Source organism: Volvox carteri, assembly GCF_000143455.1.
Source record: "Volvox carteri f. nagariensis unplaced genomic scaffold VOLCAscaffold_13, whole genome shotgun sequence".
NCBI classification, from domain to species: Eukaryota; Viridiplantae; Chlorophyta; class Chlorophyceae; order Chlamydomonadales; family Volvocaceae; genus Volvox; species Volvox carteri.
This window is the reverse complement of record NW_003307556.1, coordinates 1171432-1196670: the sequence shown is the minus strand read 5'-3', so window position 1 is coordinate 1196670 and position 25239 is coordinate 1171432. Positions and strand designations below refer to the sequence as shown.

The window sequence follows — 25239 nt, the reverse complement described above, 5'->3', positions numbered from 1 at the left end:
TGTATGCCTATGTGCAGCACCCCTGCAATGCCGCCTTCCCTAAGCAAACAAAAGGCAAATCAACGCATCCATCCATACATTTTATAGAGAACTCCGATCAGTCCTCTTCGCGCCAGCAAATGTCAGAGGCCCATCCGCCCTCCGCAACTCACCAAAGCTGGACTGGTGCTGTTGCCGTTTACTTGGCAAAGCCCCCCAGGGCAGCTCTGTACCCCGGCCAGGCACCGCCGGGAGCATCGTCATCATCAGCTCAAGCAGCTACTCTCCTCCCCGGCGCTAGTGGCGCCTACGACCCCGAGTTGCCACCTCCGCATGTGGATCCGCAGCCAGCAGCGGCCCCCGAAACAGCCTCCGCAGCAACGGTGCACCCGACGCGGCAGCAGCCCTCTCTGCTGTCTGCCCCCGCCAAGGCTGCCCTCCGCGGCACCTGGCTGCCCAGCCGGGGTAGCGCCACTCTGACGGCGGTGCTGTCCGCGGCGGGACACGGCGAGTTCACTGTCAAGGTGGGAGAGCCACATGCCCGGACACGAGAAGCTGTGCTGCTGTGTCGGACTCCGAAGTACAGAGGGGTATACGACGGCGTCGCTTTATGTGTGTGGTTTTGTGTTCTCATTTTGTGGCAGGTTTGCGGCTTCCGTGATCCGCTGCGGTTCGTCTCTGACTCGTGCATGCATGCATAAATTATGCATTCATTATGCATTCATTATGCACGCAGGTCCAGCTGGAGAGTACGACACTGTGGATGCAGGACCTGTTCAGCGGCGGCGGTGAGGTACGGCTGATAGCGCCGACGATGTCTCCGCCGGCGGGGCAGCAGGAGAAGCAGCAGCAGCAGCAGCAGCCAACCGCAACCGGAGGCCGCGGACCCGTCACTGACGCTACAGCCGCAACTAAGGGCCCTAGGGCAGCCGCGTCACACGAGCTTCATCCATGGCTACTGTTGCTACTGCCGCCGCGGCCACCTCCGTTGGCAAGCGCTAGCGCAGCTGCTGTTATCAGCAAAGCTGTTGTTTCATCGCAGGGGCCCCCGCCGGCGGCGCTGGGTGCTGTGCTGGAGCGCGGCTATAGCGGTGCGGAGGTGGCAGCGTCATCGTGTCCGCCAGCCCTTTGCTTCCGCTTCAACAGTCCGGGGGAAGGCAGGGCGTTTCGCTCGCTGATGGAGGCGGCGGGTCGAGTGAAAGAAGCAGTTGTATCGCGCGCGGAGGAGCGGCGGGCAGATCTGGAGCGGCGGCGTGCGGAGGCCGCAGCGCGGCTACAGCGGCGGCGGGAGCTACAACTACTGGAGCAGCAGCAGCAGCAGCGGGGACGGCTGCAAACGCTATCACGGCAGCAGGAGGCAGCGGCAGCGGCGCAGGTAGGGGTTTGGATTTTCACAGCCTGTCGGTGCTGGCCGTGGAAAAGGTGCCGCAGATGGCCAACGGCATTACTGTGACAGGCTCATGAGGGAAGGGGAGGGGAGGCCCGGAGGGCCAGAGAATGCCCGCGCGTAATGTTTAGTGTTTGGTGGTTAGTGGTTAATGGGTGGTAACTAGAGGGGTACACGTACATCCCCTGGAGGGGAGACTGCATCCACGCACGTGTGGCACTGTTCGCGCGTATTGCTGGTCACGGTGTGCGATTGGGGACGCAGCACATCGCGGCTCGGACTCCGTATCCGACAATTTTATATCCTGTTGGAGGATCCGCTCTGTTTTCAGTGGGGTGTACATGTCCGGCATCACTATGGCCACGTTAGGAGGTCGTCTATCAAGGCTCATCAGGTCATCAGCTCAGCTCACCGCGGACATGTGCGGTCATGTTACGGGGTTAGGTTACGAGGAGCGATTGAATGAGGTGCCCACTTGCTGGTCGGAGCTGCAGGTGGGTGGGCTCTCACGTGGTGAGGTTGGGTGAGGTGAGGTGCAAAAGGTGAGGTGAGGTTCAGACCTCGCCGCCTTCGCGATGGGCTACCTCGCCACCTCCCATCCTGGTTGGTTGGCGACGTGTACCTGCCGGCCGCCCTTGCCTCTGTCTGCCTGGCTGCCCGCCTGCCTGACGGCCTGCTTCGCTCCCCCACGCGACATCAAGGACAACAGCAGCAACAACAGCAGCAACAACAGCAGCAACAACAGCAGCAACAACAACAGCAGCAACAGTAGCAACAACGACAACCAGCAACTAGTAACACAAGCCATTGCCGCTGCCACCGCCACCACTGCGATCGCCATCGCCACCAAAAAACAGCTGTTTCCGGCCCTGGCAACAACAAGCATTACGTTACACTACACCATTGCTGCAGACCGCCGACCCGGGTTCGAGTCCTTCCTCGCCCAGCTGCCCAGCGGGACCCCGCAGTTGCCCGGCGGGTAGCCGCGGGCGCTGCTGCTGGACTGACGACACTATCAGGGCCGCCATAGAGGTGGGCAGGCAGTAGTCGGCAGTAGTCGGCAGTAGATAGGTCAAGGCTATGGCTTTGCGGGAGTAGTAATGCTTGGAGGATTGCGGACTGCTGCCGTGTGGCTGTGGCTAGTGCGCGGGTATGTGGGTGTCGCATTGGTTGCCTGCTGCACGTCCCCGTCATTGAGACTTGCTGGCTGGGTGGCCAGCACCACCTTGCGTGTGCAGCTTGATGATGATGTGGTCCATCCATCTACGCATCTATCCATATCCAAGTAGCTAGGTAGTTCGTTCGTTAGGTAGGTAGGTAGGTAGGTAGGCAGGTAGGTAGGTACACACATCTATCTACCCGTATGCCCCTACCCCACATACCCATCAGGTAGTGTACCATTCCCGGTCCGTGATCTTACATTCCCCGCATATTAAGTATGAATGCGTGGAAGTGTACATACATACATACGTCGCTCATAAAATCGATCATGAGCGCGAGCATTCCATTATCGTACCGCCGCCAGTGACAACAAACGCTGTCCCGGTTCCCGCTCTTTTCGGCTGCTGATCGGTCGCTCTGCGTCACCACGACCGCATCTACCTGCTACCTTGTTATGTGCTGGGAATGCTCTCATGCGCTGTACGTATGAACGTACATTCGTGTACGTTCATCATGTGATGTTTGGTGTATGTGACCCATGGGTCATCACCAACACATGTCTCGCTCAATTGTTAGCGGTACCTCCTGGAGCCCGACTTCCAAGGTAAAGTAGGTGGTGAGGGCAACGGGCACATAGGCTCATGCTAGCGGTTTGCCTGGCCATTGGCCCCTAGCTAGCTGCCCTCCCTCCCTCCATCCATCCCTGGATAGATGCCCGGCAGCAGGAATACCCGCCGGCTGTAAGGAGTGAGGAACCGTTGCTGGTTGTAACCAAAAAACAACGAACTTTGTGTCGGCCACATGAACCGATGAATTTTCAGGACGGCCAACCGGGGCGGCTGTTTGCATGGATTGTTTATTTATTTATTTGTTTGTTTGTTTGGCGCAGCGCTGGTGGAGCGAGTGGAGGCGGTGTGGGACGAGATGGAGGAGCAGGCGGAACGGCAGGTGTTGCAAATGCAGGGGGAGGAGCAGCGGCGGCAGGGAGTGGTCACGGCGGCGGCGGCGGCGGCGGATATTGCGGCGGCGGCGACGGAGGTCCCATCTTCCCACAACACTAGTAATAAGCGTTCAATGGGCCACCTGCATTCATAGCTGCTGTCACCACCCTTTGTAAATTGAGTATTTCTGTCTACCGCTGTCACATCGCGCGTGTATGTGTACATGCATAGCGAGCTAGCGGCGAACGTGCAGCAGATGCATGCGGCCAAGTTCTACACAGCAGCCAGCACTGAAGCCGTCGTACTTGCTGGTCATGTATTATGGACTTAGGGTTTCACATCGATTGAACATATCGCCCCTGCCAGCTAACGATAGGCAGGGGAACCGTGCATATATGTGTGTGTTTGTTACACCTAGATTGTGTTACCCAGAGAGATGTAACGAGCACGTAAGAGCCAGAGGCGGAAGAGCTTGTAGAAGCCACAAGCTAGGTTCAAGTCCTAACGCAAAATATGTGCATGTCCGGACATGCACACAGCAGCGCACGGCGTGCATTAGTGGACAGTGGCGTAGCAAAGCGGTTAGTTCAACTGGGGGCACACGGCTGGATAATTCCCTCTACACCGAAATGGCCCTATATCACTGTTATTCAGACACAGGGGGGTTTGGGGCGGGGCTCCAGCGTGAAGAAATGGGCCCCCTAGGATTGGTCATGTCCGTGTGTCCGTGTGAAATTGCCAAACATAATGTCTCGCCCTGCTTTCCGCATAACCTTGCCTAATCTCTATTACAAGGTATCTTTCTCATAGCTGGCAAACATCGTATGAATACAAATGAGTACAATAAAAACGTTTGACATTCCTGACTGCTCTTGTAATGTGTGTCGGCTTATGGACTGCTCTTGCAAAGTGGGTTGGCTTCCCCGACCGCTCTCCCCCCACAGCGACACAGCCCAGCTGTTTGCGCACATGAGGCTAAGCGATGGGCATGTACGGATGAAAAGGGCCCTCGCCCTTTTTCCGGCTTTCAGGAGGCCGACACAGCCTTGTCGGACCGCACGATCAGGCACGTAGGAAGCGACAGTGGGCAGCGGCCGCAAACACGCACGAACACAACGTTCGACGTGAGCTGAGCTGAAACTCAGACGAAGGAAGGCTGACCTGTACATTCAATGGGCAATTTAGAGACTCACGGCAAGGGATGCATGTGCGTGCAAGGTATGGGGCCGCCTGCAATAATGGCCGAGGCAGGGCAAGTGCGCTGTGCGGCAGGGCGTATATACATCACCTAAACACAATTCATATTCCCATGGAACGTAATGTTGAAGAAGATGACTAAACCCACGAAACCATCTCAAATTTACTTCCCCAGCAATATTGGAAATGCCAAACCAAAACGCTTTACACGGCAATAGTTATCATGCATGCGTCCGAGGAATAAGCTAATCGCTGCCTGTCCGGGAAGGGCAGCGCGGGTAACTAATCGGTAACCAACTACTGTTAGTCTACGTGCGCCTCGGCCCAATTTCTGGGACCTACCTACCTACCTACCTACCTACCTGGCTAACCGTTCCGCTTGGGCGAGGGCGTATCACGCACGGACACACTGAGCAACATCTTTAACAATTACCTATCCTCTTCATTATATCATATGATGAACTTGGTTCGCGATAATCACCACGCCACGGGGCGTGCGTGATGAGTCATCCATCTACATCATTCATTGACTGGACCGAACCTGCTGCGCGAGCTTAAACCGTATCGGTGCTTTATCTAGGAGGCCTCCGTGTGCCTTTCCTAGCAGTACAGGACGTCCGCATGCCCCTTCCACAGGAATGGCCGAGGAAATAAACCTTATAAATGGTCCTCACGTAGTTCGTAATATTCAGCAACACCAAAGGTTGACGGTCTTGCAGATTTAAGTTGATTTACGTCGATTTCCTAATTAATTTTGGCATTGGCCGTGTTGCAGTTCCAGCACGATCAGTGCTGCACACGCCAGCACTAGCTGCTTCGTCTTGTTTGCAACCCTGCCTGCGTACGAACCTAGTCGGTGTCACGGACATGGTGGGAAGTAGAACCACCCTACGGGGCCAACTACAGACCCTGCGACTTGTGATCTTGCTGCTGCCGCTGGCAGCGGCCGCTGACACGAGCCAACGAAAGGGATCCGGCGAGGGATCCGGCGATTGCGGCAAAGTACAAATCCCCATCCGGCCACCGCAACTGCCGTCCGTGGCGCGTGTGCTATTGCGCGCGGGGGGGAAGGCCAAGATATCCATAAGCCCGGCGGACGTCTCGGTAGGTGTGCACGCCCACGTGTGTGTTGTCGTCGTCACATATACATGTATGTATGTATGTTCGCGCAGTAAATGCATGGTGTCAAGCATAGTTAACATTTTCCCGCGTTGGCGGGGTACGGTCAGGCAGGCGGGGTATCGTGCCGGGTTGGGGTTACAAAGAACGGCGAAGTGTATATATAACGCAGGTGTTTATGTAACCCTAAGTCCCCCTACACCGTTGTTACAATGCTGGCAACTGGGTAATGTAGTGACTGGATGTGCAGTGCTGGCCGCTGAAAAGGCCTCTCAGCAAGATGTTGGCAAAGCTCTTTACCGTGTAGTATTTATTGGTTGACAACGTGTGTGGGGTAGTTGACAACACGTGTCGTACTGCACGACGGCTATTATAGCAGGCGTGTAAAGACACAAACAGTCTCCGTATCCCTTATCATCACTCTGTCATGTACGTGCGCACTCCCGCCTGCCTGCTCGCCCCAAACCACATACACCACGTCCAACGTACGCAGATCAAGCTCAGCCAGAGGGACTCCTTGAGGTTCACAACGCCGCGCTACACCTCTCCGGACGGAACCACCAGGGGTCTGCAAGCCCCTGCCCTGATCCTGGACGCTATCTGTAGCAATTTCTCTATTGAGCTGACGAACAAGTAAGTGTGTGTGGGGGAAATAACATTAATAGGTCTCTTTGTAATAGGTCTCTTTTAAACTTTTCATTTTATTGTACTATTAAGTAGTTGTACTACGATTTGAAGGAGTTAGAAGGGTCCCTCTCCTGCCTTCACTCACCATGATACCATTGGTGGTAGGTGGCCACTGAAAAGGCCTCTCAGCAAGATGCTGACAGACCACCTCAGCAGACCGTACTTCCAGACGGTGTGTTGTGCCGTACTACTATACTAAGTATGTACGTGTAGTACACGGCAGCTGCTACTACCGTGAACCCCCAGCCAACACACCTCCTGCCTGCCGCAGCTTGCCCTTCCAGCCGTTCCACACTTGCCCAGCCGGAGGGGACAAAATCGATAACGGTCCCAAGGATTATCAGTGGACCAACCTGCACACTCACGGCCTCAAGGTATTACATATCGCGAATAATTGTGGCTGCGTAAATGATGTAATACGGCATGCATGCATGGGCCTGTATATGTGCAATGTGATGACTGTGCGTGGTTTACTAGCAAAGTATATTACTCATTGCAACGTCTATTATTACTAGAGGCTTTATTTATTTGCTGCCGGGTCGATCACGATGTACTTGCTTTTACAGCTTTACTCGCCTTTGCTTTCTTATCCCCCACCAGTAATGCCGCCCGAGTTGGTTACTCAGTTGGTTACCCAGCTGCTGCCGCTGCCGCTGCTGCTGCTGTTGTAGCCATCCAAGTAGAACATAGGCAATGTTGGTACCGTCTACATACATACACGTAGCGCTACATATCTACGTAGTACGTACTAATTGCTCGATTAACTGCGTGCCTGGCCCGTGGCTATCTTTCACCACCTTCCACATACCCATCACACCCATAATCACCTTTTCCCACATTTTTACACCTTAACCACCAATATCTGCTGTCTAGGTGGACCCCGGTGCTACCAGCATCGACAACATCTGCGAGCCTGGCTTTCCTAACGCCGGCATAGCTGATCGTACCATCACCATCCAGGAATACTACTGCAACGACACCGTGTCGTCTCAGCAGTTTTGCAGGGTGAGGGGTGACAACGTATTTGTCATCGACCGGCCTCGCACCAACGCGACCTTCCTGTACAACATACGGCAGCACCCCGCCGGTGCCACCGTGCGGTACACGTACCCGCTGGAGGCGATTGTGCCTGGGGTGGGCTGGTGAGTAGTGTTCAATAGCACGAGTGATCAATAAAGATAATGATATTATATGAACTTAAAATATGTAGTATATATGTTAACCGCTGTATGTACTGTACAGAGGCAAGGAGGAAGAAGCTGCGGGGCTGGCTGGGCAGTTTTATCGCTGCGCATCCGTCAGATCCTTTTTGGGTTGCTGATTGTAGAGTTCAAATGACGCTCTGTCTGGCAGATGTAGAATAAGACGCACGCACACCGGCTTGTGTTCTTGCGCGGTGTGCGTATGTACCGCCCATGTGTGCGTGTAATGGTTACACCTGGTTTAAATGTTGGCGGGCCCGTACGAGCCGGGGGGTCCCCAAGGGTCAGCTGTTCGAAATAGAAAGACTGTTCGCCGAAAAAGAAGTCAAGCGTACAAGATAAGTATGCCGAACTAACAGCACTAATCTGTTAGTTCGACTGCTATAGTGATTGCTGGACAGCGCCAATCCGCACCTCGGATGTAATTTCCCATCCCATGGCAGACGGAGCAGAATGTGGCATCGGGCTCTCGACCCCACCCTACATTTTCGCCTGTCTGCCTGCCTGCCTGCCTGCCTCAGCCTGTGTGCGGTTGACGAGTACTGAATTGTATTCCTGCTGCCTGAAGGATCATCTGTGCACATACCCAAGCCGTGTAGTGGGCGGCAGTTCAGTTGGAATTTTAACAACAGTAGTTACTCATGATGCCTCGGATGGTCAACTGGATGTTCAACACGATGTGGGAGTTGGCTGAGTGAGGGTCTGCGTGCCATCTACGCAGTTATGCCTCCAATGTGTCTTCGCCTTCCTAATGTATCAGCCACCGGCATGCCTGCGTTTGCCTTACACGTCCAGGTATCATCCGCATCAGCACGGCTCTGTGGCCATTCAGACACCCACATCCGCCGCACCGCTGATCGTACCGGAATCCTCACTTCCAGGCGGGGTGCGTGAGCTGTATGTTGAAAACGGCCGTGGCAATAAAAAAGAGTGCGACCGCCTTGTGAAGGTACGTGCGCGGGTCCATCGGGATTGTGCCCAAGGACCATTCCAATCAATTTGGAAGAAGATAACTTGCCTGAATAATTGCTAGCTATTGTTGGTAGCTGCTATACATGATAACGAGTGCGTGCAGCGGCAGCTGACGATGAACGAGTAATATGTTAAGCATCTAGCTATGCACCCGTCATTAATTGAAACTATTTATATACGCACCATATAAAGAATAAACGCACCAGGTAAGTAAACGCGTGCATATTGAGACACGAATTTGTCAACCTAAACATCTACGCATCGCACAAATCGGTTGTGGGCGCTCCCGGACGGGGTACAGAGGAAATTCGTAACTGGGTCTCCTTAGCTTGGTATTATAAATGTATCCGTCAGCAACCATGCATTTTAAAGCTAAGGATCAATCAACACGGACGTCAGTTTACATTACGTGATGGCTGGCTGGATAGCTGAGTGTCGTAGCTTGCGAGAGCCCGCGCATGGGTAAGCGAGCGAGCGAGCGAGTGCGGAAAGGGCCGGAAGCTCCTTGCTTTGCAAACGATTCCTGGTTGGCCAGGTTTGCGAATGGATGGCATGACGCGATGTCCCAGGCAGGAGGAAGGACGTATGATGCTATGTTGCTAGATAGCTGATGGTTACAGCAAACAATGAAGGCGCGACCGTAATAACCCAAAATATCCTTATCATTACTGATCTGTTGGGGTTCCGGGCGAGGCTCCCCAGCCCGCGTGACTTTTCGCGCACGGCACAAGTTTATCCTTTGGCCTTGTACGTATTGTATCAGTTATAACGGTATCAATAAGTTATTAATTATTCCGTACGCCGTGAAATGGTTGGTGTTGGTGGGTATTGCAGTTCAGCGAAAGCGAGAAAGCAGTCAGTCCTGTTGGAAGAAATGCGTTACCTCCCTCCCTCCCTCCTTACGCAGATCCTGAAGGAGCAGCCAATGGAGAGCAGTACCATTTTGCAGATCAACGGCATCTGGTTTCGGAACACCTCAACAGCGAGCGGTGCCCTCATACCCGATGATGACACCATTCCGTAAGTAATCAAGCTATTACATATGCAAGTGTGCACAATCACCCCCTCTAATCCGCTGTTAGGCTTGCCATTGAACATCTTCTGGGGTATATTGCGTGATGGATATGCGTGAGCAATGCGCCGCGGGCGTCGAACGAAAGAGACTGTGTCGCACTAGATCCCGCCGAGAGAGCATTTGGGGGTTTATAGGTGCTCTCGTGCAATCCTACTTCGTATGCGCTTATTTAGGAAAGTAGCTAGTTAGCCTATATGTTACCCTATCTAGCTAGTAGATAAAACAGTAAACCTCTCGCACATACACACCTAAGATACCTCGCATCGTATGGTCTCGGTGCGCGACCTACACGCCGCCGTCTAAATGGCGGCCATGCTATGAGATAGGGAGGGAGGGTTGTGAAGCGCAGCATGCGTGCATACATACATGCATACATACATCATGCACTTATGAAGCTAATATATCCATGACCTTGCACTATTGCTTCACCTCGCACAGGCGGACTCTGTGTGTGAAGGTAGGAGGGTAGCTCATCCCTTTCACCACGCCTTGCATTGCATTGCATTGCTCGCCGCCCGCCGGCGGCACCCACCCACCCACCCACCCACCTCCTCACGCACCCACCCACCCACCCACCTCCTCACGCACCCACCCACCCACCCACCTCCTCACCCACCCACCCACCTCCTCACCCACCCGCCCACCTCCTCGCCCACCCGCCCACCTCCTCGCCCACCCGCCCACCTCCTCGCCCACCCGCCCACCTCCTCACCCACCCGCCCACCTCCTCACCCACCCCCCCACCCCCCCACCCAACCCCCCACCCACCCACCCACCTACGCAACCCACGCAGCTTCCTTGGAAGCGCGGCATCGCCACCGAGCGCCCTGCTGTTCGACTCGAGCGGAAAACCCCTGTACAAGAACGCGGCCGGCAGAGACTGGGGCCTGGTCAACGGTGCCTTCCAGCCAACCGTCTCTCTCACCGAAGGGAGGTGCGTAAGAAAGACGTGTCCGTCCGTCTGTATGTGTGCCTACGTATGTGTATGTTGTTACAGGGTGGTATGTGTGCATGTGGTCTATTATGGTCTAATATGGTGGGATTTAATGCTATCTATCTGGCACTGCACTACGTATTGTGTTTGTGTGTGTTACATGGTTGGGGGGTGCGTGACCCCATACCTGTAAGACTACCCATACGAGCCGAAGGCCCAAGGGGAATACTACAACGCCTAAAAGCCACGGAGAAAAGGAAAAACACCGCACATCAGCCCAGATTAGCGTCCAACTACGTATTGTTATTAGCGCACAGCGCCAACTAGGGTACCAGCAGGTTTTATCTGTACCTGCTAAGACGCTCCCGTCGTAAATGTACATGCATTGTACGCACACTTGTATGCATACAATACAGGATGCTGGTGGTGGGTGCGGAACCTAAGCGATCCACTGAGAAATTGGCTAGGGGGTGGATGAGGGTGCCCCGAAATACCGGGGAAGGCAGGGTTTCGCAGGGTAGCGGCCACGGGTGAAGATATGCCCCCCTGTCCCACAAATCATACAATACAGGTTCTCGCGCTGGCAAATCATCAACACCATGTCCATGAAGTGGTTGGATCTTACCGTCCAAAAGGTGACTGCACATTGTGTGTGTGTAAGAGAGGGTGGGGGGGTGGGGGGGTGTAGACAAGTAAGTTCAATTTGTAATTAGGAGCAAATGCCTTTTCGTCACATGCCAAAGGCGTTCATTATGCCAGCAACAGCAGCAGCAGCAGCAGCCAACGTAATCTGGGAACGCTCTGCGGTTACTTCCTGCTGAATGTAGTATTAGCTAGCGGACTTGTGAACATGATCTTGGTTATTAGCTGCCTCATGCGCAAGTGCCTCTCAACCCGGTAGATGACACCCTACGTACCCTACGAGAAGTAAGCCGGCAGGGCATCCACGCACACAAAAAGAAACGAACATGATTTAATTCGGATATGCGTATATTCGTATCTTATATACATGCAAACGTATCTGCTGCTTGCCAATCCTGCTTGCTTGCCCATGCGTCTGTATGTCTCATCACCCGCGCCCTGACTGCTCACCGGCGGCTCAATACCGTACGTAATACTCCGTACGTAAAAACACACACGCTCGCGTAGGTCGACTCCCGTACCGGCGGACTGACCCCCGTGGACACGTGCAAGTGAGTTCACACGCACGGGGGGGGGTTGGCTGCAGCAACTGTAGCAGTCTCGTTTGCCTGCTGGCTCCTCTGCGTGGCACGTGCGTAGTAACAGAGCTGGTTGGCTGGCTAATGGACGAGTTTATGGTATCTGTCCGGCCTGAGACAGCCGTTCACCTCATCAGTGCATACACTTCTGCAAGTTTGATCGCTGGTACTTTATCACTCAACGAAATGTCAGCAGGTCCGCTCAGCAGCAGCCATACATACACCTTGTAATATAATAATTGACACGCTATGCTGCTGAGTTAATTTTTAAGTGTGCGAACGGCCATGCATGCCCCTCCTCATGTGCAGGATATGGCTGCTTGGCCGCGACGCTGTGCCGTTACCCACAGTGCCCCGTTTGCTGTCGTCCAAGCCAAATGGTGGTAGCCGCTTCTACAATGACGTCATCATGGGTCCAGCTAACCGGGTAGATGTTGTGATCAAGTGCGATGTTCCCGGCAAGTACGTGCTGGCGTCATGTGCCGGGCCCTTCCGCACTAACTACGATGGTAAGACAGACAGACAGGAATAAACGCGTAGTAGTCCCAGCAAGACACATTGCACATGGCCGTACGGTAGTCGTACCGCTGCGAATGACCCGCTTGCAGCAATAGTGGACCTACGTTCGTGGTCTTAACACTATGCCTTTTTGTGATGTGATGTCTGTAAAGGCTAGTCCTCGGTTCGGCGTAATAGCTTCCATTCGGAGGTTACAGCAGCTAGCTGTAATGCATGCGTGCGTGCATGGACGTCTCAAGCGGTCCGGTAGATCATCACTGTGCACCAGCCAGTGCAGCTTTGCATACATCTTCGTAGCTTGGCGTGCATGTCTCTAGTAGATGTATAGAGCTGTCAGCTGTCCAGGATAAGGGGCCTTAAGAGTCTTGATGTTGAATGATGGTTCCTTTCAGCGGCAGCATTTGCCGTCACGAACGAGCCACGGGGGGTTCCAATAACTAGATGCCGGTTAGTTGCCGCAACCCGCCGCTTTGTCACGGCGACAGCGCCCGCCCGCCCGACTTGACAACGTGTCGATTGCCACCAACCCATCTACGTGCAGCCTGCAGGGCGACACACTGCGAGTGCTTCGGAGACCGCCCCGCCAACGGCGCGCTGCTGCGCCCCGCCAACAACCTATACGGTGGCTTCGAGCTGGATGCGGCTGTACTGGCGGTGTTGGACGTACACGCGCGGCCCCGAGACAAGAAGTCCGAGCATGATTTCGCGAACGGTGTCTGCAAGTCAAGGTTCGTCTGCGTTCGAGGCTGTTAATGTTACCTTTGCTTTCCGACAACGAATATATAAACGTGCGTCGACTCGTTCCTGCCTGTTGGCCGCAGCCGCATGTGCGTGCGTGCGTCAGCAACAAACATCGTAAAAAATTGTTCACATGATGACGAATCAGGGTTGATTCATGCGAATAGGACTTTGAATCGGAGCCAATTGGGCCTGAACCTGAATAGGGGTCTGGGGATTATGATTCGGCGTAATTAATGAAACTCCTAACAAGCCGTTTTCATAATTACGTCTGTAATGATTAACAATTTCCAGTACTCGAAACCCTAAGTACTCGAAAGCGCACCGACAGACTTGTTTTCCTCCCGATTGCAGGCTGGAGTTCTTCCGTTACTTAGACTACCAAAACTTCCCCAAGCCCGCAACCGAGCAGTGCATCTCTTTCATGAATCAGCAGTTTGGTGAGATGCTGCCGAAGCGAGGCGGACTTAGATGGCTCCGGACCGACCTGTCTATCGAACAAAATCCCCCCGCCTCAGTGCAGTGGGCCCATGAGACCATTGATTGGCTGTGATGGCGCATATATATGTGTGTGTGGACTTAAGCTATCTATCCTACGTATGCATAGGAATGTCCTGTAAGCGAGCTCAGGCAAGCCGCTGTTCATGACGAAAAAATCGTATAGTACACGAACACCCCATCCCCATAATCACATGTGCACATCTATGTCCATGCCGCTTGTCCATATTGTCATACAGGCATACCATGCGAATGGCTTCCTTACCACTATGTGCAACGTATTACCCCCCTCGGCCTTCTGCTGCTCCTCAGGCGGCGCCTGCACCATTAATAACCAGCTCTTCCCGCAAGGAGTTGGATACGTGATGCAGGGCAGTCAGCAAATTTGGAGGCTCCGTGATGTGACGTTCCACCCCTTCCACCTGCACGAGACTCCAGTCCGACTGACGAAGCTGCCGCCCTGCGCGGCGAAGGTCACCAACAACTGGCAGGTAGGTGCGAATGTGTTGCGCAGAGCCAAGTAAGGGCTACTTAGGCCGCAATCACGTCCTCTCAATTGCCACGTTGATAGGTACGGCATTGGGCTTACGTAAGTCGTTATTGATTGGCTTTCTGCGCACGGCGAACGACCAGCTATGAAGCTCGAGGGAATAAGGATTTACTTTTTGTTAAAAGGAACATGCAGCTACCACCTATGTAATGGCTGGGCAAGTAGGTCTTATATGCCCAGCCCAGCTATGTAATGGTAGGTGGTACCTGCATGTTCCTTTTTAACTGTGCGTTTGTCGCGCCTGCCTGCATTCCCCATTTCCAAATCTGCATCTTCCCTCCCGCGACACTGGGACACAATACGGCACATACTTCTGTTCATATTCATCGCTCGCTTCCCATATCCCACTCATGCAGGATGGTGACTGGTTGGACTCCATTCTGCTGCCGCCGTGCCAGACGGGCTGCCCTTGGCCCGCCCGCGGCAGCGGCAATGGCACCTGCGGCGACCCCGTCACCGTGTGTGACGAGACCACAGTCCAGTGGCTAGCCACGAACTTCGATCAGGTACCCGCTATGGCCTTAGGCACCGGCGGGAGCAATGACTTGTGCAGTCGCAAGAACGGAAACAGCGGCATGAAGCCAGTGGCGCTTCCAGACGTGTGCTCTGAGCGTCTCTCTGTGTTCCACTGCCACGTCCTTCCACACGAGGACGAGGGCTGCATGGCGCTGTTGGTCTGGTTCTGCCCGGGCTTCACGCCTCCGAGTGCCGCCTACCCTGCTCAATGTCCCGCCACCTACACAAATAACTGCTCCCCGCCATCGGCATCTCGCAACGGTCCCCCGCGTCGTCCTTGATTAGCTAATCTAATCTGCGAAGAGCAAGCTCAGGCCGTGCCTGCTTAGCACGAGCTTGTTCAAGGTATTTTATGCAATCTGTGATGTCGACTGATGTATTCTCTTGTGATCATATCCGATGGACATAAGAACTATCTCTGTGTGTGAGGACCGGATGTTGCTACGTGCCGGCCATTAGTCGGTTTGGCTAACGAACCAAACTGTCATCAGGCTTGGAATAGTACGACAGCGCTTGTGGAATGGTTGATGTGGATGAGGTGATTTTGTTCTGTTTCTGACTTAGGTGCAGGCAACTGCTTTCCTTGCCTGGTGGACTAGTTTAATGTACTCAGGCATGTGCTGCGCCTTTAAGGTGGTACCGCACAAGTTTTGCGAGGATAATTTTGCGGCAACACACCGTTTCAATTGGTGTTGTGCGTTGCTCAATAACTGCGGAATTATAGATATAAATGTAAGTCGTTTGTCCCGATCGGCCTGATGAATCTCGTATACCAGAACGCTGATCCTGCATGCGCTAGTGCCAACCATGGCCACAGCTACTCAAAATTCCCTCACCGGCCTAAGGCAACCGGTGTTGGGAGTTAAATAACTACGTTCGGCGATGGGAGCTGCTAGCGTTTCGTGCCACTGTGCGCGCGGTTTTAAATGTGTGACCGACGGGGACCCAGCATCGCACATGGCAAGTATAGTTCAGCCTACTAGTGCTGTCTTGGTGAGGTCAACCTGAGAACAACTGCAGCAGACAGAAGTCGAAGTATGTGAGTCCCCAGCCAGTGTTTTTTCCAAAAGTGGAGCCGGGGTTTGGTAGCTACAACATTTGTTTTTTGGTTGTCGCTTTTCGCTCGTGACCCAAGTTGCTGGGGAGATTACGCTCCCCTAGAACCCTCCTTTGGATAACGAACACAGTACAGCCGTACTGCATCTGGTTGCAAATACCTTCCTGACCCAAGTGTCCATCCGGTCCATGCAAAAACTCTTAGTGCCTCACTTGCGCACGCAGCCCTGAGCGCCACGACCTGGGCGGTTGCACACAGCGCGACAGGTAGCAAATATGAGCCTAAAGGCGAACGCTCCTCTTCAGATGTGGACTTGACCGCTGAGAAATTGTTCATACTGCACAGTATTTACAGCCTGTGTACAGATAATCAGGCCCAAGCATGCAATTTTCGTGTTTCTGTACTGCCGGCTCACGTCACAAAGAAGGCAAGCAACCGATCACGGTGCGCCAGTCGGCGTGCAACGTGCAACAGCGGTGCTCGAGGCGCCGTCGGAAGCCTCCGGAGGTGCCAAGCGACCCAGTAGATGACGCGGCCAAGGCCGGGCACACAAAGCTGAGGCGTGCTGGGCCGCCCTGACGCTTGTGTGCACCCGACACACAGGAACCCAAGGGTGCAGGGGTGCATCACACCAACATACACTCCATGTGTCCAAGCTAGTGGCCATGTCCACTCCCCTGGAGTTGCTTTGCTTTACAGCTGGGGCAAAAAAAAAAAACCTGTCCAAAAAGGTCCTGTTGTGTCAACGCAGGGCATGCACTCTCAACAAATATAAAATATAAAGCCAATTGTCGTTCCTTGACCCATGCAGGACCCAACCGAGTATCCAACACGGCCAATTTGATGGTACATGGATGAACGAAACCAGCCCGGCAGGCAGCAGCGAGGGAAGCCACATGCATGAAATCACTCGAGCAATACATGGATTGATTAAGTCATTTGCAACTGATTAAGTCATTTGCAACGATTTCAAACAACTTCCGATAAGAGACGGTTGTCTGGGCGGACAGTCAGCCAACACCCTTGGGGAATGCGATTGTTACAGTGGACCCCGAACGGGTCGAGTGCAGCGCCCCTAGGAACGCCTCCCGCACAACACTGTGGGCCTTATTCACAAAGAACTCGGCCAGGCCGTACTAACTTCACTGGACACAAGGCCTCAGTTAGTACACTCATACAGGAAAATGAGGTTCCGACGTAAGCCCTCAGACCTCATCATTGTACATCGGTAAGCGGCAAACAACCTTGTCTGCGTCGTTGACATATAAGAAAGGTTGGTTGTGAGGCACGTGTTCCCAACGTTTTGGCAAGTTATCCCGTGCCGCAAAAGCAGTTAAACGGGCGCCAAAGTTAGAGTTAAGCGTTGACGTAGATACGGTCATGTTGGCCTGGAGACCTTCCCTAAACTACAAACGGCGACCGTGATTGAGTGAGCTGATGGCCGCGAGGCATACAACCTCCCACACACACCCAAAAACCGAGGTCGGTGGAATGCCCAACCACAAGTTAGCCCGGTTAAAAAGGTCTGGAAACTCTTGTTCGTTCTGCAGAGCCTCACGAAGAGCCAACGCGACAGTTCAGTCCCAGAAATGACAGGACAGTCCCAGAAAAACACCCTTGGCCCGGCTAATCAGATGTTTAGCAGGACTTGCCATGGCCACAAAGCACGTCAGCATGGCTTGACAGCAGCAGCCGTTCAGGGCAGTGGTTTAGCAGCAATGGCCGGAGGTTCAGCATACGGGCCCAACAGGGCGAGCGATTGGATGCACGGCGCCATCGGCGCCGTAACAATTGTTTTCGCTTTCCGAGATAAGCGTTTTTTGCTCATAAGCGACATATCGAAGAACACTGGTCCCAACGTAGTGGATGGCTGCCTGTCCATAGTCGTCCATCACCCGGTTAGCGGTGTGGAGATCCGCCGATAAACGTTTTAATCTTCTGCTGCCATGTACTTGGAGCTCGATATAGCGCTTGATATGGTTGGGGCTGTGCCCACAGCTTGAAGATAAGTTTCGCCTGTTTTTAAAACAAAAAATTCCGATTTACAGCTTGTTCCTATTCCTATTACTGTAACGAAATTTATTTCAGCAGCCAAGCCTGCTTGGATGTGGAGGCCGTGTGCGTGTGGCTCTGTGTGGCTACGCGCACACGTGCACGGCTACCGACTATCCCGCCTGCAAACGAAAATATCATCATGCGCCCCTGCAATCCCGCCGACCTTTAATCATACATGTTAACCTTCCCCAATCAAAGGTAATACTTGCTGTCTGTCTGTCTGTAGCCTGCCATCTCTGCCTGTAACAATTGCTGGACCTATCGCTAGACTTCAGCGCACGCGCACATCATCTTCACACGAGAAATGAAACTAGAATGTACATCCTATCGCGTATGTGCACGCAGAGGCCGCACATACACGTACACACGAAATATCTAACTGTTCACAACTGTGCGATAAATCTTCTGTCGGTACCCATTCCCCCTTGTCACATTCCCCAAGGGACTGTTCCATGGGCCTTACGCAGAGCCCTCACCACCTGAACAGCAGTTCAGTAACACAGCAGCCTGTCTGTCTGTTTGGCGTTTCGTTCTGCGCCCGTTATCCTCCTCAAGTCAACCCTGCTTCTCCCAGCCACTGATAATGGCGTGTACGCAGACAGACAGACGAACAAACAGGTTCATTTTCACTGTGCCATTTCCTCATGAGCAATATTAAAACGTCAAAATGCGTCCGGCGTTCACAAATACCATTTCGCATCGAACTAAAATAATATACGTTATGACGGATTTACCATACCCTCACGCTGCGTTACACACACACACACATGCCCTCTGGCACTGACCCGTGGGACGCTCATGTATACGCTTCTGTAGCAACAAGTCACCCTGGATGGCTTCCGCGCCCCCCTAGCTGGCCTCTCCAGCAAACGGCACCCGTGGATGAGCTCATCGTTTGGCCTTCGGAGTCGCCACCGGGGGCACCGAGGCCTTACGTTGTTACTCGTGCGTCATTCGCACGTCATGATACCACCTGGTACACATGAGCATGCTTCTCTGTGGATCTGCGCAGCTTGACGGCCACCACGACCACAGCAATTACGATGGCCAAAGCGGCTACGCCGCCAATGATACCGCCGGCGATAGCCCCAACATTCCGAGTCTTGCTGCTGCTGCTGCTGCTGCTAATGCTAATGCTGGGCGGCCCGTTATAATCGCTGTCCACAATTACTTCGACGTCTGTGATGTCGTACGTTTTTATAAAATCCGTCGTCAGGATGGGCTTCGGGTCGGATACCAACCGAGCAGTCAGGCCGGTCGTGCTTTGAACAGGGACGGTGGCATTAACGGACACGATAGAACCCGTTGGGCCTTCATGCAGCCGCCGCCGTAGGTTCTTCGTAGTACCGGAGATACCGGTGATGTCGCCACTGCCTGAAATACGTACTATTTGCACTTCCACGTCGGTCTCTGAAACCTGTATGTGCCAGAGGGAAGTGGAGAAGACACGGCGGGACCGAAACTCGTCTGGCCTGATGTGCATTGAGCGATGACCCACACTCTTCATGGGCGAACACAAGATCTTTCCATTCACATCGAACATGAAATCCGTATGGCATGCGAGCGACTGGTAGGTCTACATCACACACACCCTTTCCCCTTTGGTCACATCAAGTAGCGGCAGCGATGGGGTAGGTAGATAAACAGATTAATATTCATCCAGGAAAGCATGACTTGCAGGGGCATCGAACTACGGCCCTCACAGCCAATGGTACTTTCTACTTTCGCTAGTATCACACTTGCGCTCATACAGCAGCTTCTTGAACCTTTATAGCCCGTTCAAGTCCCGTTGGCTCTTGCCGGCAGGTCCCGGAAGGCAAACCACACCTTGAAAGCACATGCATGCACCCGCCCACCTGGAAGAACTGGGCAAGGGCCTTCTGGATTGCTGACAAAAATGCTTCCCTTCCGGCGCCAGCGGAAATCTGCGTGCTGGCTGTGTCGGACATGGTGAACTTAAGCTGGTACACCGACTTATTTGACAGCGGCGGCGATACTAATACAGCTGCTAGTGGTGGTGACGGTGGAGGAGGAAAAGAAGGTGGTGGTGATGACGGCGGCGGTGGTGGTGGTGGCGGTGGTGGCTGCGGTGGTGGCGAAGTTAAGAGCGCCGGTGAAGTGTCCACATAAACCGGTGGTGAAGGGGGTAGGTGGTCGTGAGGACGAGGATGAGGATGACGATGAGGATGAGGAGGGGAATGGGGCGCTGGTTGCGGGTTGTTTGGGTAGGTTGCTGGGACGGGAGGCTGGCCGACCGAGAGAGGAGGGGGAGGAGCGTAAGCGGGGGGTACGGATGACCAAGAGAGAGAGTAGGCTGTGTGCGGAGGCGGAAGGGCTGATGGAACCGGAGGTGACATGGAGAGAGGGTAGGATGGAGCGGTAAGATAGGCTTCCCCTAGCTGGCGGCCAGAGTAGTCGCGGTGATGTGGCGTTAAGGCAGGTATAGTAGAGCTGCTGGGTGCCACAACCTACATGCAGAGCACGAACAGGCACCAGTAGGGGCGCGGATATATCAGAACCAACCCCAGCATCTATGAACACCGGTGCTTCCTACACAATATCATAACACGTGTGCACCTAACGCACGCGAAAATAGAAAAGGTTTCGTTCCTGGAGCACCGTATCGACCCCCTACACTACAGACCAAGCCTGGCCTCATGTACCCCACGCTTCGCATCACCATGCAAAACGGAAACTCCTCCACTGCTAACGTCCTTTAGCTTCCACTTCCGCGCAGTGAAACTTTATGATAAGCACACGGTGCACGAGGGGAAAGGGTGGTCGGTACTGAGCGACCCCGTGCATCCCAGTTTGTATGCATACGTGACACCCAAAGATACAAAAAAGGCCGAGCAGTATCTGAGTAGATTGGCTTTCGGCAATCTTCTACTTTCGGCTTCCCCCCGCGAGTCATTTGCGCGCATCTACGCAGGCGCGGGCCGGCACGCATGCGACCCAGTCGTGTGCGTCATTATGCTGAACGCGCCCAGCAGGCACCCACCTTAAGGAAGAGCTGGGATGACGCCAGTACGTCTCCAGTGACGGCCTCGTACCAAAATGTCTGTAAGCTTGCCTCTCCAAGCTCTGTAAAACTTAGATCCGGAAGGCTCACGAGGAACTGCGTCACCCCCGACGCGTCATTCTTTTCGTTCAGGTGCACGTCCTCAGTGCACCTCTGGCTGTCCCGGGAAGCGGCCGTCGGCCTTACCGTCTCCATATAGCTGGAACTGGGCGGCTGGAGGTACACGCACGCGACTAGGCCGCGGTTACCGCTCTCACCGGCACCGAGGTTCTGGAGACTTTCCCGGTAAGGCGAGGTCGTTGGCAAAGTCAGTGTGGCGATGTAGGAGTAGAACTCGCCCTGTACTACCTCCCGGGGCCCGTAGATGGTGGTCATCGCTGGGAAGGCAACAGGTTTGGAGATTAATATTCTTGCGGTGGGTAACAAGCTCTTGGAGCTTTACAGTACGAGCAAATCGTAATAAACGTCATGTGATTTCAGCCATCGCGCTTGTTAGCTATAATGGTGTTCGCTCAGCAGGTAAGCATTATAATCGGCTTCAATCCATTTAATATGAGGTGCCTTAATCACGCGCGCGGCGCGGCAATCCTATCAGATCAGCTGTAAACTCAACCCATACTCTACCATTGCTTACTCGTCCGCGTATCAGTAAGTAATTATATAGTAGTGTATTACATGCCAGGCTGGAAATGGAGGCGAGCTCTGAGATAAACGAGGGGATACCTTATTAGTCTCGATGGCGGAAACTGCGTTTTGAATCATTCCATTTCACGAAGCATTTCTGATAGTGATAATAAGCATTTCAACGTACAATGACTGAGATTTTTGGAGCTCCTGTTAGGTAAGTACAAAGGGTTCCCTGAAACTGGGTGTAGGTTGCAGCAGGTTGATCAATCGAAGAGCCCTACCGCGTTCCGTGTAAGGACTGGCAGCCGCCGTCGCTGCAACCGTCACACGATTATATCCTCTTTCAAAAGCGCTTAAAAATATGAAAAGTGTTTTTCCCTCACCAGCATCGCGCGATTTTACGATCCGATCCCCCGCAGATGTGCCCTCGTTGGAAGGTTGTAACGCCTCCAGGCTGGCAACCTTGGAGTGAGAAAGCCATCCTGGAGCCGCCGATATGTCTTCGTTGAACGTATTGCTATCCGTCTGATGGTTTAATAGGACAGCTGCGTCGTCCTGTGAAGAATCGGAACCGAATGCATAGTGCACTTGTCCGTGAAAGCCAACAACGATTAGGACTACCAAAACATAGCTTAAGGATGACATCATCGTGCCATGGCGCCCCTTGCACTGCATTGATCCTCCGGATGTAAAAACCCCTGGCGTTGTTTTAGCTTGTCTAGGAAGCTATGGCTACGACAGGTGACAGCACCACTAAATCATTTCTCTATTGTGAGAGTAGATCATCTACATCGAACCTCATCCTCTTTTATCAGGAAATGACTGTGGATCCGGGATATGGATGGTCGTACGTCGTGACAGTGATCATTTCGACGTTGGTTATCGTGTGTGATGCATAAAACCATATACGATGCAAGTATCTCATCTGATTCATTTAAAAATCTCATCGTTGAATCTGCTTCAGCGGTATTCGATGGTATTGGATCAGTATGAAGATGTGTTAACGGGTAGGTTAGGCGCTGTGGACTGCCCGTTCATCACGACCCGGTAAAAAACATAACGCTTTCCTTGACAGTGTCTTAGCTCGAATAAACAAAATTCAGGTAAAACTGCCCTTGGTAAGACAACTGTGCTCAAGGCCATAGAAACGTACGCATGGTGGGCGAGGCGTAGGAGCGCAACTCGCAAGGACCTCGCATTGGGAGCGTATCTGAAGTTAAAGTCCTATTAAAAAAAACCTATCAGCTAAGCTTCAACAGTGAAACACCGCCTAATCCGATGCGGATTTCTCCGTTGGAAGCTGCAGGTGGGTCGTTTTCTTCGCAGAGCAACTAGTGTTATCAGCTAGTAGGGCTGCCCAGCACTCTGATCATAGTCTCCTAAAATCCTTGCTATGTCCAGAAATTTACAGGCACGGTTATAATTTACAGCACGCATCGGTTCCTGGGCAATCGTGTCAGGCGATATGATGCAACACCCGGTAATGTGTCACGGCAACAGTGGACAATCGGTCTGGGTTTGACATTGGAGCCTGCCGCCGCTCAGCACTGGCGCCGGGAAAGCTGTCGATGGCGCGGACTCTCTTTAGATTACGTTCTAAGGCCCTCCCTTCGCACCGCGCCAGGCTACTTCCATATCCTGGTCAGATAAGGTTAGGTTCCGCGTGCACAGAATTTTTTTACGATAGAAGGCACAGGTGCTGTACAAAGCTCGACGACGAACGCAGCGAGTTACGAAGAGTCTTGCCTTAGCGGCGTTAGGAGTGCTGTCCGCGGCTTCCATGTCCATGTGGGCCCTATGTTCGGGGCCTGAGGCACAGGTTACAATCAACCACAACTTGCCATGGCCCACCGTCCACTCTGCCACCCGCTTGTTTAGGTTTGCATGTTCAACCCACGGCAGTCCTTGCGGCATATTGCAAGGATAATGATTTTACTGTTAAGAGCGGCAATAGGCTTCTGGCCTCTCACGGGAAAATGAGGGAGCTCGCCGTTGCCGCTTCACACCAAGGGGCAGAGTGCGCTTTCACCAAGATGTACAACAGCGCCACCATGCCAGGAAGGGGATCTAAGTCTCCAGCAGTGACTTCCTGTTTCCTCGACATCAATCCTTCTCCTCACAAGAGTCATGGTTTATCCCCACCAGTCATGCAGTCCACTTTCACAAACAAGTCAAGCGAGTCACAGGCAAATTTAAGTAGACGCGGAAGGCGGTCGCCATCGTCCCCAGGCCACTGTTGACACACAGGTTGCTTCACCTTCACACGCAGCTAGCTGTTTCGCCAGCCAGGTGCGCAAACAGCTGCCTGTGGGACTTCAAAAACCAGGCGGACAGGCAGCGGGTAGTCGTCGCCGCAGCCACTACTTGGTTTTATTCGCTTATTTGGCGGATTGAAAGTTCTCTCAGCACTCCACAAGACCTGACTGAGCCTCATAACCTTGGTTACCAGTCGCAAAACAAGCCATCAAACACGAAGCCGTCTACCGCGCACAGAGCACTTCGCCACAGCCGACTTCGCCAGCTGTATATTCCGATCCTCACACCCCTTCACACAGCTCTCCCTTGGCCTGACCTGACCTGATCTGCCATCCATCAGACGGCGACGTGCAACAAGAAACCCAATGAACGCCCTCACGCTTTGGCCTCCCACTAACTTCAGCAGTCCAAAACACTATTGCAGGTGCGCAAGCATACACCCAAGGGCGGTAATAGCTGGCCAGCCGTGTTCAGCGCTCCTGGCCTCCGCCCGTCCCACGCACCGGTGCGGGTCCGCACGTCACAGCATCTCGGAATAGCGCGCTTCTCCTGGTGCAGTTGTAGCCCACTCAAACACACTCAAACCGGAACGCCACCTTAACCCCGGGCACTTCCCTCCCGCTTTATCGCATTGACTGGATTTTTTGGAACCCACCGCACCGCGTCCACCGTCGGCCTGAACAGCACACCACTTCGCTTCGAGTCCCGAGAGACACCACACGCTGCGTCGGAGCCGCATACACTGCGACTCTGACCCGAACCATTCCCCTGCCTCGCTCAGACACCAGACAATCTTCCACGAGCCCAAACCAACATATCCTCGTATCATCCGCGGCGCTCGACTGCCCTCCCTCGCTTTGCCCTCCCGCGCAATCTCACTCTCGTTGTCGTGGCCGTGGATACAGAGGCAAGAAAGTCTAACCAGGCAAAACCAATTCAGTGCTTCGCTACTCCGGAGCTGACTTCCGCGCCCTACTCCCAACCCCTTTTTTCGCGATATCTTCATACGTAATAGATATACACGCTCCCAGCACCACCCGGCCTCTCGCCTCCGTGTGTGCCCTATTGCTATATATAATAAAGATAAGCCCTAATCGAGACATTCTCGAGTCCCCCTCTAGAAGGAAGATTTTGGACAGCAGAACTCGTACTGACCGTCGCGCTCACTCAACATGCACAACCGAGTACTTCAATCCATCGCACACGCGAGTTTTTACTGCGAACCGAGCCGACGCAGATCGAGGCCCAGAAAATGATTCCGACTAGGTTGGAAGAGACACATCCGCCCACTCGACAGCCGCACCGGCACATATTCACATCTGCACATAACACATTAAAAATCAGAGCCCAACTCCCAAGATGCCACCGCCTCCACACCGCCTCTACCAAGTCGCCACCTTCTTCGCCTCAGTACCCTCCTCGGTAATCCCGGGTGCATGGTGTGGCCTGCCTGCCGGGAAAACAAGGGGCCCGTGTGCGCAACCGGCCCCACAATTCCCTCACCCTCCTCCCAACCCGCCAAACCAC

At 53.6% G+C, this 25239-nt stretch overlaps 2 protein-coding genes across 2 annotated transcripts; one reads left to right on the top strand and one right to left on the bottom strand.

The window, feature by feature from the left end:
- Window positions 1–119: 119 nt before the first annotated feature.
- Window positions 120–14976, top strand: VOLCADRAFT_89596 (uncharacterized protein; the record flags this gene model as incomplete). The annotated part of the gene is made up of 17 exons (XM_002949247.1): window positions 120–503; window positions 716–1354; window positions 4413–4551; window positions 5609–5769; window positions 6278–6417; window positions 6743–6845; window positions 7345–7613; window positions 8469–8622; window positions 9553–9665; window positions 10514–10654; window positions 11071–11080; window positions 11804–11847; window positions 12184–12383; window positions 12935–13121; window positions 13486–13571; window positions 13942–14120; window positions 14536–14976. The coding sequence occupies 17 exons, from the start codon at window positions 120–122 to the stop codon at window positions 14974–14976; spliced, it is 3390 nt and encodes a 1129-aa protein (XP_002949293.1).
- Window positions 14977–15960: 984 nt separating this feature from the next.
- On the bottom strand, window positions 15961–21204 carry VOLCADRAFT_89595 (uncharacterized protein; the record flags this gene model as incomplete). The annotated part of the gene is made up of 4 exons (XM_002949113.1): window positions 15961–15992; window positions 19155–19224; window positions 19664–19732; window positions 20809–21204. The coding sequence occupies 4 exons, from the start codon at window positions 21202–21204 to the stop codon at window positions 15961–15963; spliced, it is 567 nt and encodes a 188-aa protein (XP_002949159.1).
- Between the last annotated feature and the right edge of the window lie 4035 nt (window positions 21205–25239).